Source organism: Eublepharis macularius, chromosome 2, assembly GCF_028583425.1.
Source record: "Eublepharis macularius isolate TG4126 chromosome 2, MPM_Emac_v1.0, whole genome shotgun sequence".
NCBI classification, from domain to species: domain Eukaryota; kingdom Metazoa; phylum Chordata; class Lepidosauria; order Squamata; family Eublepharidae; genus Eublepharis; species Eublepharis macularius.
The window spans coordinates 171,075,025-171,089,092 of NC_072791.1; the positions used below are offsets into that span (position 1 = coordinate 171,075,025).

The 14,068-nt window shown below is 39.1% G+C and overlaps 1 protein-coding gene across 1 annotated transcript in view; it reads right to left on the bottom strand.

The window, feature by feature from the left end:
• Window positions 1–14,068, bottom strand: part of DPP10 (dipeptidyl peptidase like 10) — a 439,415-nt gene that overhangs the window by 78,695 nt on the left and 346,652 nt on the right. Inside the window, exon 10 of the mRNA XM_054971084.1 lies at window positions 3,572–3,669. Coding sequence (XP_054827059.1) covers window positions 3,572–3,669 — 98 coding nt within the window. The remainder of the gene's footprint in view (window positions 1–3,571; window positions 3,670–14,068) is intronic.

Sequence of the window (14,068 nt, forward strand, 5' to 3'; positions counted from 1 at the left end):
ACTGAGAGACACTGAGAGATCTCTGTCTTTTGGTGCTACACCTCTGAAGATGCCAGCCACAGCTGCTGGCGAAACGTCAGGAACTACAATGCCAAGACCACGGCAATACAGCCCGGAAAAACCACAACAACCAACGTGTATTAACTAACCTATAAGAAGAGTTTTCAAATGTATGCATCTATGTACCTGTTACATGGTCTGAGAGATTCTATTCTGGAACAGTACATTTGAATTTTACCTTGTATATGTGGCATTATAAAATATTTCACTAACTATCCCATCTATGAAAGTTTTGTTGTTCTTCAGTTGCTTATGATTCTATTAATGACTGGTAGATTGTGTTCGTAGATTGTATGTTGCTTGTTGTAATATAGTCAAGATATGGCTTCCACTTACTATAAAATTCTGTTGTCTTTTCTTTTCCTGACGATTGTTGAATTCTTTCTGTAATTTTTTCCATAATCATTTGGTCCCATACCTTACTAAGCCATTGGTCTATATTTGGTGCTGCCTTAGCATTCCATTTTATTGTGATTATTGTTTATGCTGCTACAAGTTGACTAGTGATGAGTTCGCCACTTACTAAGTTTTTTTTTTGAATTTTTTAATATTTTTTTATTACCTACATTAACTAACAATACAGAGGGAAAGAAGGGGGGCAGGGGAAGGAAAGAAAAAAGAACAGCAACATATAACAACACTACACTACAAATAATGCTTTCCCTTCATACTGCCATTATTAAGAAATTAAAACTTTGTAAGATATTGATGGAGTGGTTGACCTTGCAAAATACAGATTGCAATCCAAATTAAGTCTTCCTCCCCCCCCCCCGGGCCTCAGACGCAGTTCTCTCTGAGCAGCTGCAACCGCAGTGCTCGTTCCCCCCCCCCCTTCAGACTTCAAATCTTTTTCTTCTTGCTTGGTGTCTTGCTGAAATTCTTGGTTTTTGTCCTCAAAATCCCTTAGTTGATCTTCTGATGTTATCTTGTAAGCTTGATCTTTCTAACTAAACCAGATACCTTCCGGAAATAACCATTTATACTTTATTCCACGTTCCCTCAGAAGAGCTGCAAACCTTTTATACTTAAATCTCCTTTTCCGAACTAAGAATGGAACGTCCTTCAGTATCTTAACTTTATTACCCAGAAAGTCCAGATCCGCATTGTATGAGTTGTATAGGATAGTGTCTCGGATCCTCTTAGATGAAAAATCGATGATGATCTCGCGAGGCAGTTGACGCTTCGTTGCATATTTTGAAGAAGCCCGACGGACTTCCAAAATGGCGCTTTTTACCTCTTCTTTAGTTGCCCTCGCGGGTGTTGCCAATAGTTCCGAGGCCAGATCCCTTAAATCCTCATTTTCCTCCTCTTTCACGTTCTGGAGGCGCAAAATTGTCTGTGTTCGTTCCACTTGTAGCCCGATCAGTTGGTTCTCCACCAGCTTTAACTCTTTATTCGTTGCCCTCACGAGTGACGCATTTTCCCGAGCAGACTTCTCTGCCCCCCCGCTACTTCCTTAATGGTTTTCACTTCGCTCTCAATTAAGCCCACCCTTTGATCTGTTTCATTCATCTTGTCAACAAAGGGCTTTATGGCTTTGATAACCGACCTGTTCACCAAGTCCTCGAGTGACTCTCCTTTCCCCTGCAGGGCAGCTGAGATTGACTTGCCCAAAGCGGGACTCTGCTTTTTCGCTGCCATTTTAGGGGGGGGGGACCGCCAACCAAATTCTGAAACTCAGCAAGGGGGAAGAACGAGCCTTCTTAGCTTCAGATCCCAGCACTCCTTCGCGTGCGCTTGTAATAACAGAAGGGATTCGCTTACTTACAGGCTTCTGCCTAGTTCTGCTCTTTGCCGTTTTCCATGGCCCGGCAGCACTCGAGGTGCCGCGCACGTCTGCCGGCCTCCATAGGAACAAACGGGCAATTTACCCCCTGCATCGATTTCAGGGGGCTCTTCCCGCCGCGTTCCGGACCCTGCTTCCCTCACTGGGAGTCCTGGGGGCTAATCTTCGCAGATCAGCCGCCCGGTCAGGCTGCTCGGGCGCTTCCTCCCGGACCTGCGGAGAGGAGCGTCCGACATGGCCGAGAAGCCGAAACCGAATCGCCACTTACTAAGTTGATAGGTTTTCACCTTGAGCTTTCACGTTCAACATTCTGGTGGTTTGCGGTTAGCCTTAACATTGAAATTAGAAATTTTCTTGAACATCCTAACTAACTTAGAACCAGTGGCCAAGAGATTGAACTGTTGTTGATGCCTACCTTTGTAGGCATTACATGAAGATCTCTTTTTGCTTTTTTCTTTTAATTGTTTGATTGTAGGAACACAACATGCAATACCTTGAGGAAACTAAGTTACAGTATGCTGCTAGTTTTCTGGCATATATCTTTGCTAATCAGAATGCTACTGCCATCTTTCCTTGCCCTCTTTTTTTGCCTTGCAGAGCTGACATTAGGTCATCCAAATCCCAGCAGCACAGAGCAAGAACAATGACAGAAATACTAACTTGCACAATTGCAGGTTGTGGATGTTTTTAAGGGTCCATGCAGCACAGAGGCACAGCAAATGTATGTGTGTGTGTAACTGTGAGAGAGAAGGGAAAAAGAAAGAAGGTACAAGCACACACAGTGTCCCCCCCCCCCGAATCTATTTTTGTTTTATACTACTGTGCACCCTCAGTTTTTTGTAACTAGGGCATTATGCTTTCATATCATAGGTATAATTAAAATTAAAATTGATTTTTCTAGGAGTGGTTCTTCAAGCTCCTGTGATGTGATAGTAGAATGGATTTTTTTGAAAATCATCTGCAACTCAAAGAGAATACAGCAGATGAATGCAACAGTTGGTAAACCTGAAGAGATCACAGATTTAAGAATGAAAGATGATTTATTTAAACATGCAACCTTCTTGCCATATGAATTGCTAAAGGAGAAATACCTATAACAGACATTTTTTCTTGAGATGATCGGAATTACAGGAGAAAATAATTTGCATAATTATCCTTTAAAATCAGTGTCCCTAAAGAGCTTTGAGGCTTGAAACATCCATTATCTGCAATGTTTTGGATAACACCTAACTGCAAGAAACTTGTAACTATGAGGTTCAGTTTAAATGGACTTTGAACAACCATATGATTTTTTTTTTTAAAAAAAGATCTCACCCTAAGCTAGGAAAACAGCCACAAAAAAAGAAATGTCACACTCTGCCTCAGGTCTCTCATGGCTATGACAGCCTAGAAAACACTAGTATGCATAAAGGACTGCTTCTATAGTTCTGATTTTTACAGTGACCCATTTTCCTTTGGAAGTCTTTCCATTAGATGTGGCTTAATTAAACTCAAATGGATAGTTATGATTATATTTCTTGCTACAAGCCCAAATAAGTCATTTTGAGCAGATATTTATGATGAAATTTACAAAGCAAAAGGAAACAGTTTGCACTGGCATCTGGAATCCTGGAACAAAGACGGCTATGGTATTGTGACCTTAAATTAAGATTTAATTTAAGTAATGAATTATTTTTCAGCCAATTTAGCCATAGCAAATCAAACACTGCAGTTCAGATCACTTACCTTGATTTAAAGCTGTCAGGTGGCATCAGTTCTAATGTATGTGTTGGTCCATATAGATTTACTACATACAGCTTTACTGTTGGATTCATTTGACCTGCCTTTGACAAGAAGAAAAGACTACTACATTTCATATGTAAAGATACAGAAGAAGCACGGCAGCTACACAGATCAATCCTTCAAGGTCACATAGCTATCCATCATCCACCTTCATTGGTTTCATAAACTGTGACCCACACCATTTGCTAAGGAAACAAGAGTAATTCCACCAAGGAGCTGGAGGTTATTATTAAATTCTATGGCTCAGTCACTGGATATAAAACTGAACATTGCAAAAAACAAGGCACTCTTTTTTAAAACATAAACTGACTTCCCCCACAAAACAGGAAGACAAAGATAAATGTTAGTACTAGGGATCATGCTGACCTTTAAAAAAAAATTCAAAGCAGTAATTGCAGACAACAAAACTAAACAGTCTATGTGAGACTTTTAAATTCTCTCTAATAGGTTGAATAAACACAGTCAAGATGATGATTTTACCAAACTTAAACTATCTGCTAGCTAATCTACCTGTAGTAATTCCAGAGAAAATTCTGAAAAAATGGCAAAACTTAATAAATGAATTTATATGGGAGAAAAGAAGAAACAGATTTAATTGGTCAATTGCACAACACAGATGGCCCAATATAGGCCTTGGAATACCAACCATAAAATTATATCAGGATACTGCAAAATTAACATAGGTTAGCAGGTGGAAATGACCCAGATTCTTCTGAAATGGTTATTGAACAAGCCTATGTAAAATTGCTGTTTAAAGCTTTCTTTTGGGTTAAAAAAATCTGAGAGGAAAACTGTTTACAAATGTAATTGTTCTGCCATTTATATGCCATCTGTCTGTTATATATTTGGGCTCTCTATAAAAGAAAGCTGTCTCCTGGCCTGTCCCCATTAGCTTTGGCTATAAGATAACAGGATAGGATCCTGGGTTTTCATCTAAGGTCTCTTAAAAAGTGGGAGCTATCTGGAACTAGTCCCTAAGAATAGAATCATACCCTTTGACTTAATCTCTATATTAAGCAATGGCACAATAACAATCTTTGAATATTTACAACTGAAGATGGTTTTTTATTTTAAAAAAAGTCACAGTGACTCAGCCTTGAGAAAACTCACTCAATTTGAGGAATTAATTTCTCAGGAAGGAAAACATATCTTGTTTAAAATATATGGTTTACTACATAATTCTAATGCCATCACTCAACCAAAATTTCAATTGAAGTGGAATAAAGACCTTGGTTATGATATTTCAGAAGAAGTTTGAAAACTGGCTCTCTCAGCAGGTTCCTCTTTTTCAGTATGCTTTCTATTTAAAGAAAACATAGCAAAAATGATATATCAATGGTATCTTACACTATAGAGACTATCTATAATATATAAATCTTCTTAAAACATGTTGGTATTGCAAATCTCCTAAAACAGCCTTTATACATTTATGAAAAATATGTGACCATGCAAAACTAGAAAAACTAAGGCACAGCTTAGGCTTTGAGGTTCCACCCAGCCCTGAAATACTGTGATTTAATTTTGTTCCAACAGTTCCTAAGAGACATCAAATGGTACTTTTGAATTTGTTAACAGTAGCTAGAATAGTTTTAGCCAGATTTTGGAAACAAAGTAAATTTCTCAATATACAGCTTTGGTTTTTCTAAAATTGAGGAGCTATTATTTAATGTTAAGCTAACTGCTTTATAGCATGGGAAAGATATGTAGCAGAGTGATATGTTATGGGAAACCTTTATTGAACTGACAGAAGAACCAAGCTAACTAGTCAAGTAAATGATTCATGCCCCTTAGATCCATGGATTAGCATTTATTCTCTAAATATGCAGATAAACCTGTATATTTCTTTTCTGTGAAAAGACAACTCAGTATAAAAATGTTGGAGGGGGGGGAGGAAAAAGAGTAACATCTTTTCTGTGCACTGCAATGTTAACATGTAAGAAGAACTAATATACAAGAGCTACAAAGATCACTATGTCTATAAAATAACCTTTAAAATCTTAATGTAATAAGCAGAAAATAAAACCTATACCTCTTCTCCCTCAAAATACTGGTTCATACTACTTCTAAGCTCAACTGATTTTCCATGATTTAGCCGTACAACTTCATGACTTCACAACTCAAATAATTATTTGGCAGTGCTCTTAGAATTCTTTCGCAGATCACGGTGATTACAGAAACAAATTTCAGGACAGTCGTTCGTGTTGTGGAAGGATGACATGTGCCTTAGAATAACATCATAAAATCCTGATCCAAACTTTTGAAGTGATTGGCCAAGAGCAGGCTTGAAGGCAAATTCTGAACCTGCCCAGCTCAAATTTGATTTTGCTAACAAAGATACTCCCATGCTGCAGAAGAATCAGCAGAACTGTCAACCTGGAATTAGAGTCTATATTCAAGACTAGGAGGTCTCATCAGTATCAAGACAGCGGCAGGGGGATGTGACAAGACTTTGTCAAGGCTTGACATTGGATGGACAATCTGTTTCAAATTTTTAACTCTTGCACCCACTTTAAGGAAATGAATGAGGAGGTTGCTGAGAAGCAGTTCAGAATTAGCTAGCACTGCATCTTCAAATGCTTTTGCTTGGTATTTTGTCTCTAGTGATCTGACTGTTCCTAGTTTTCTGTGTCTTAACAGTTTTGAGTATGAATTGACTGCCTAGAATCTCACTCACGTAGCCCAGCCTTTCGCCCCTGCAAACAAAACGTAACCAGGTGCAGAAGGGACAGCACCAGCTGAATGAAACAGAAGAGCAGGAGGAAGAAGGGAGGGAAACCAGCCCACACACCTTCATCTCTCATGTATATCCACCCCCCTTCAATACTGTCAATATCTAATAGATAGAAGAGAAAAAGGGAAGGGATTCTTCTGGTGGCAGCAGATTCTACTTAAAGATTAAGGAGTTGGGAAAAGATATTTTGTTTGGGGGGGGGGGCATTAAAAGAATACAAGCCAGATGCTCCTAGTATCTTGGCCAGCCACAGAGTAGGAAGGTGGGGGGGAGCAAGAAGGAGGTTTATGGCAGTTTGCAGTTCCAGTACCGAGGCACTTGATACTTTACATGTGTGGTATACTTGTAGAACAGACATAAACAGAAAAGGCAAGGGTAGGCTAAGAAATGGAAGTACTGAGGGGACTCTGATATGGGTACACAGCAAGAGTGGTCTTGGTTGCTGGAGACACAACATTGGACCAAGTCTCCTTGGTATTAAGGGCAGAAAGGGTTTTATCCAGGCAAGGAAATCTTAGGAACATCATCATGATTTATCTCAGCAAGCAACAGAGCAGAAGAACTACATGCAGAAGAGCATGTATTCCTGCAGACCCTATATATTCAAAGTAAATTTACAAGAATAGGTGTATTCTCTCTCTCTCTCTCTCTCTCTCTCTCTCATAGTTTGGCCACAAATGATGGTCTGTGATGTGATACAAAAACCCCCAAACAACTCTCTCTCAAATCTCTACCCTTTTGGTATTCTCCTTAAAAACTATTATGATGTACAATAACAGATGGCTCAAAATTTAGTTGCATTTAATATTTTATCTTCAATTTTTTTTTGTTTTACTCTTGATAATACATAATACGATGTTTCTTTAAAAACCTAGCGCATCAATTCTTGAGATTAATTCTGTTCTGAGGAAAAACAATAATGCAATCTTTACTTATATCCTTAGCAACAATGTTTCTATTTCTGATCATACCTCTCAATGCCACGTTGTGACAGAATGCACTTAAAAGGAGGTTTCCTAAGTGCAGCACTCAGAGAGCTGGAATTGAACGTTTTAACAATTGCCTGCAATAAGAGCTTAATTGACAGGCTGCTCCCATCTCTCTGATTGGCCAGTCAGAACCAGACTTCAGGATGACAGTTGGTTGCTGACAGAATTTTGGGTTCAGAAAGAGTGTGCCTGGGGAGGATGGACAACACCCCATCCTGTACCTCAGTGGAAAACTGGTGGAAAGAGAACAACATCTTGCTGTTATTGAAAAGGAGTGTTTGGTTATTGTGTGGGCCATAAGTAAATTAAAACCCTAGTTTATGCTTTTATGCTGGTTAAACCAGGTGAAGAGCACTAACTGCAAATTGATTTGATAAAGCCTTCAACTCTAAGATTACAACCTTGACATAGTTCACATCTGAGGAAAAGAGAATGTCATTGCTGATGCACTCTCTAGAACCTTGCTGATTCAAGCCATGTATATATATATTGTAAAGATTAACTGTTAGTATTGTAAGTTTTGAAATGTCTAACTTTTAATGTTGTTTGATATTGTTTATGCACATGCTTCACCCCGTTGCTTTGGAGAGGCTTGAAGAACCTCACCTTGTACAATATTCTCAAAGGAAAGGACATGTGACAGAATGCACTTTAAAGAAAGTTTCCTAAGTGCAGCACTCAGAGAGCCAAGCTACAAGTGAAATTGTTCACGTGAAGGACACTTGATTGTTTTTGCAAGTTTTTCTGGGAACTGAACTCCCTCTCCCCCACCCCTTTTCCTTCTGTTCCTTCCCCTCTCTGTTAGAATCGCTGCCTGAAGAGCCAGAGAAAGCCAGTGGCACTGGCAGCTTTTGTAAATCGTCTTGCTCCCGGGGAGCTGCTCTGGAGAGGAAGAAAGTAAAACCAGGATCCACACAGATCCTCGTGGATCCTATGTTTTTTTAAATAGGAAAAACACAAATGAAACATCAAATCACATATCACAGCCAGGTCCACAGACTGAAATATAAAAAACACAGATCCAAAAATAGTTGGCGCTGCCACGGTGAAAAAACATGAATCTGAGACACGGATCCTCATGAATTCATATGATTTTTACATTGAAACAAAACAAAAAGGCTGTCATATTTTAGATCTTTTGGTCCTGTTTGTGGCATTGGACATGATCTGGGACAGTATACTGGATTTTGGGTGGCCCCATGTAAAAATCAAGATGATCCATGAGGATCTGTGCTTTTGAACCATGGCGCTACCACAAAGCGGTCGATGAATTATTTTTTCGGTCCCATTTGTGGATATGGACATGATCTGGTTTTGTATGGTGGATGTTGGGTGGCCCTACATAAAAATCATGAGGATCCATGAGGATCAATGCTTTTAGACCATGTTTTTGCACCGTGGGAGTGCCACGAAGCAGTGGATAACTGATTTTTTTTGCCCCTTTTGTGGCAATGGACACGATCTGGGATTGTATGGTGGATTTTGGGTGGTCCCATGTAAAAACCTAGAGGATCCATGCGGATCCGTGCTTTTGAACCGTATTTTTGCGCCGTGGTGGTTCCACAAAGTAGTGGATGGCTGAATTTTTTTGGTCCCATTTGTGGCAACAGACATGGTCTGTGATTGTGTGGTGGATTTTGGGTGCCCCACTTAAAAATCAAGAGGATCCATGCGGATCCGTGCTTTTTTAGCATGTTTTTGTGCCGTGGCAGTGCCATGGATTAGTGGATGCATGATTGTTTTGTTGCTGTCTGTAGACTAGGAGCCAAGCTACAAGTGACGAATTACACTTGCCTGGCAAGTGAACAGACTCACGTGTATTCCTCCCTGTTCACTTGCCATTCACTTGCGTTCCACAAGAGCAAGTGAATGGCAAGTGAACAGGGAGGAATACACGTGAGTCTGTTCACTTGCCAGGCAAGTGTAATTCGTCACTTGTAGCTTGGCTCTAGGACATGATCTATACTATAACAGCCTTTTTGTTTTGTTTCAATATAAAAATCATATGAATTTATGAGGATCTGTTTAAAATCATCTGGATCCAGCTTTTACCCACTCCCAGCTTTCTCCAGAGCAGCTCCCTGAGAGCAAGACGATTTGCAAAAGCTGCCGCTGCTGCTGGCTTTCTCAGGTGCCGCTGGTCCATGTTTAATTCGTGCCCAGGAAGAAGTATGTTATATACGAAACGGGAATTGTATAACATGCATGCATAATCCCGTCGGCACTTTGGGAACAGTTTTTAGGTTGGACTGGAGTTACCCAACATTGACATCGGGACTCTCCATTTGCAATTTTGCACGCTGCTAATTTTTCATCATATATAGCTTATGGACGTTTTCATTGCCTTCAAAAAATTTTCTCCACAATGACTTGGACATAAAACAAATAACTTTTACTATATTTATTGCATGTTGAGACAGAGAAATCAGGAATTCTTACTGTATTTATTGTATATTTATTGATTTGCATATTTATGTAATTGCACTTTGCACCTTTGCACTGAAGATAAAGAATAGTTGGTTGAATACATATTCCCGGAATTGTCTGTTGCAGCTCATTACCATTCTTTAGACATTCTCAATTACATGGGAAAGTTGAGCTCTCCATGAGCTAGACAATAGGAAAACTACTTCTAAATATTTGAACACTAACTTTGTTTGATTTCATGACTGTCAATCTGCCACCTGTATTTGATAAATCTTTTGGAGAAGACACAAATTTTGGTTGTAGAGAAATTGTTAATTGCTCCTCTTTACAGTAAGTGCCCAAAGAGTTCTTCAGAGCCTTACTTTGGAGTATGATAAAATGATCATATTATCCATATATAAGAGTATGGAGATCAGAATGTTTGCCAGACTGGGCAGATAGAAGTCAGGATAGGTTATGGTTTGCACCACAGAATTTAAAAATTAATTAGACATTAAATAAGGGAGTCACTCAGGATACAACCCTGTACCTCTTCTGACAAGAACCACATGGGGCAGATGACCTTGTGGATTACATCTTGTGTGTGTTATGTGCCATTAAGTTGCCTCTAACCTATGGCAACCCTATGAATGAAATACCTCTAAAATGTCCTATCTGTAACAGACTTGTTCATGTCTTACAAACTGAAGGACATGGCTTCTTTTACTGAGTCCAGCCATCTTGTTTTGGGTTTTCCTCTTTTCCTACTGCCTTCAACTTTTCCTAGCATTATTGATTTTTCCAGAGAGTCTTATCTTCTCATGATGTGAGCAAAGCATAAGAGCCTCATTTTTGCTATTTAAGCTTCTTAGGAGAATTCAGGCTTGTTGTGGTCTTGAACCCACTTATTTGTCTTTTTGGCTGTCCATGGTATCTGCAAAACACTCCTTCAGCAATATATTTCAAATTAATCAATTTTCTTCCTGTCATCTTTCTTCATTGTCTAACTTTTACATCCATACATAGTAATAGGGAATACCATAGTTTGAATTATCTTGATCTTGGTCCCCAGAGATCCAGAGGAGTTAGCCATGTTAGTCTGTAGTAGCAAAATCAAAAAGAGTCCAGTAGCACCTTTAAGACTAACCAATTTTATTGCAGCATAAGCTTTTCAGAATCGAGTTCTCTTCGTCAGATGCATGGAACAGAAACTGGTCAAATATAGAAGAGGAGGGGGGAGGAGGGGAGGAGAGAGAAGATGCAATTAGGGGGGGAGAGGGAGGGTTGAACCAAAACATTCCTTTGCCAGTAAATGTAAACATCTCTTTTTGGAGTGGAGATTAATTGGCTTGTGTGAGGCTTCAAAGGAGTTTGCCGTGTTGGTTTGTAGCATCAAAACAACCAGACCATCCAATTCCAATGTAGTATAAGCCTTCGATAACCACAGCTCCCCCCGTCAGATGCATCTGACAAAGAGATGTCCCCAGAGAGACATTCTTATCTTTAAGGATCTTTTCTATTTCTCTCTGGGCTGCTCTTCCAAGTCTCAATCTTGTTCTGATTTCTTAGTTACAGTCTCCCTTTTGATTGATGATTGAGCAAAAAAAGAGAATATCTTGAACAATTTCAATTTCCTCATTGTCAACTTTAAAATTGTGTAATTCCTCATAATTGTTTTCATGTAGTGTGCATATAAGTGCAAACAGTCTACAGTCTATTGGAGGATCCTCTAGTTTTAACCATAGTCTATCTACTGTGATACTGCCATCTTGCAGTCAACAAAAGATGTGTAAAGTTCCCCATGGGATCAGGTAGTATATTTCTTTACCAGATGATGTAAAATCAGATATTGATCTATAGTGGAGCAATCGCTCCTAAAATCTACTTGTTCCTCAGATAAGATATTCTCCCTACCAAGCCATTCCCAGAACTTTCAGCATAGGTGTCTGATATAAAGCTTGCTTACCACACAGAACAGACTAATTGAAGGGTAATCAAAAAGGTCTGATTTCTCTCCTTTTTTATATAGTGGAATGATAATGGCCAAACCCCCATATCTGGAGATCCATGCAGTCTGGTCAATAAATGTAAAGAGTGTAGCAAGAACCAGTGCTTACCATACAGTATCAGTTTTGATCAGCTTTGGTGGGATCAATAATCCCCTGGGGTCTTCCCCAGCTTTAGTTGAGCTATTAACTTCTTAACTTCTGCAACCGGAAGTGGGGACCAGGAGGGAAGGCTTTCCATATTAATAGGAGAAGGAGGGACATCCTGGTTTGGCTCTGCATTATACAGTGCACAAAAAAGAGTCTCCCAGGATTTAGTCTCTCACAGGAAAGTCTTGTGCCTTCTAAGTGGAATCCACCTGAAATTTTTCTAAAAGAGTACAGAATCTTTGGATTTGGTGGCTTGGGAAAGTTGGAGCCAGTTCGTCTTTACTGCTTCTCTCTTTTTCTTTCTAATTAACCTTTTATATTGTTGTTTTAAGGCATGTACATCAGAAGGAATTATACAGGTTTTTTTAACCTATCCTGAAGAAATTGGGATATTAATGCGTTTTTTTGCTAACAGGCATTTCTGATCAAACTATGGTTGTGAGGGATATCCTACTCTTGGAGGATAAGAATAGGCTTGCATTTAGTGAACAATTCTTGCCATCCATTGGATATTTATAGATAGAATATGATGGATTCAAAGGGCATGACATTAGTCAGCTTACTATACAGCTGGCAGGTCTTACTGGAGTTAAGAAAGTCCTTACTTTGCTTATCTTTCTTTTGGACCATTTGATTCTTTTATAATCAGAGTCGTGAGTAAGCTCTGCAACAAATTTCTCAGTGAGGTCGATGTCTGAGTTTTGATCTTTAATGCCAAGGTGATTGGAAAGTCACCTATCTTGATGAGTTCTGACTCCCAACTCTTAAATGGTCCACATAATTTAGCAGTTTATGCAAAGCCAGAACGAAAGCACTAGTGCTAGCTCCTCAGCTTCAGCAGAATGTAAACTCTCTGGGAATATCTACCCTAACTGCATCATTCAAAATAAATAAATCTAATCTGCTTGCTAACTGAGCTAAACAAAATCCTTTCCAGTTTGATTTAGCACGTTTAAATTGTCTGGTGGATAGATGGTTTTCTGTCTCGTCTGAAGGAGGAGCAGCATTGTTACATAAATACAACATTTCATCAGAAGATCCGACTCTGGCATTAAAGTCACTGGCGATTGATAGTGATCATCAGAGTAACATTCTTATCCATCAAAAGTATTTTAAAATCCATTTTTTAAAAGACACTGTGTGATCTCTAGCATGGGTATTTTTACAACATCTACTATGTAAAACAATTTCTTTATCTGGAGTGCTGGGAATTGAACTTGGTACCTTCTGCATGCCAAGCAGATATTCTACCACTGACCTATAGCTCTTCCCCTGAAGCTTGAAACAAGCCACTTTGCCAAATGCAATTCAAATGTTTTTGGACTGTGACAGGTTTGGATGGTGGGAGAAAGCATTAAAATGTTTTCATCAGGAAATCCTACCAATCAGCCACCCCTGAGGTAAATCGTGATGTTGTTCCTGAGATACCCTCCCCCTGCATTGATAAAACCTTTTTTGCCCTTAATACCAAGGAGGAGAACAGACATCGAACACAACAAAATAAAGGTTTATTATACAGTGAGTGGAAAGTAACCTGGGGATGTTCAGAACCAACTTTAAACACATGTAATCTACTAAGAGGGAGAGCTATAGAGATACAGTTTCTTAATAGAATATATAAAAAAGCTGTGCCTTTCTTCCACAGGTTTCCTAATATTTGAAATTCTTCACTAGAGTCTTTTTAAATCCACAGACCTATGCCTGCTCCATAGCTTATAAATATCCCTGAAAAGCTACATAAGAGAACCATAATCCACTGTGTGCTAAATTAGGCTGCCCAGTTCCACTTGAAGTGAACAGAGATAGTGCAAGATCCCTAATGTGCCTAAGGAACCTCTTAAACTTATCTGACTCAAACGTGAGTTAAACATCTGTTTTTCTTTCTGCTGTTCCTCCTCCCCTTCTCCCTTTATCATTATAGAGAGTCCTGATTGGTCATTGTTGGTTTTCTTTCCAAACTTCCAGGGTACAAAGGGAATTGGCAGATATACAAAAGAAAGACTTGGCTCTGCCTGTCACAGTTTGACAGCCTTTACATAACTATTTGAGAAAACCAGATTTCTAAATATTAATTTCTGTAAAAGTAATGCCAATAAGAATTCTTAAAAAAACACAGTTTTGGTCACACTGAATATAAACAATTGTATCAACAATTCAG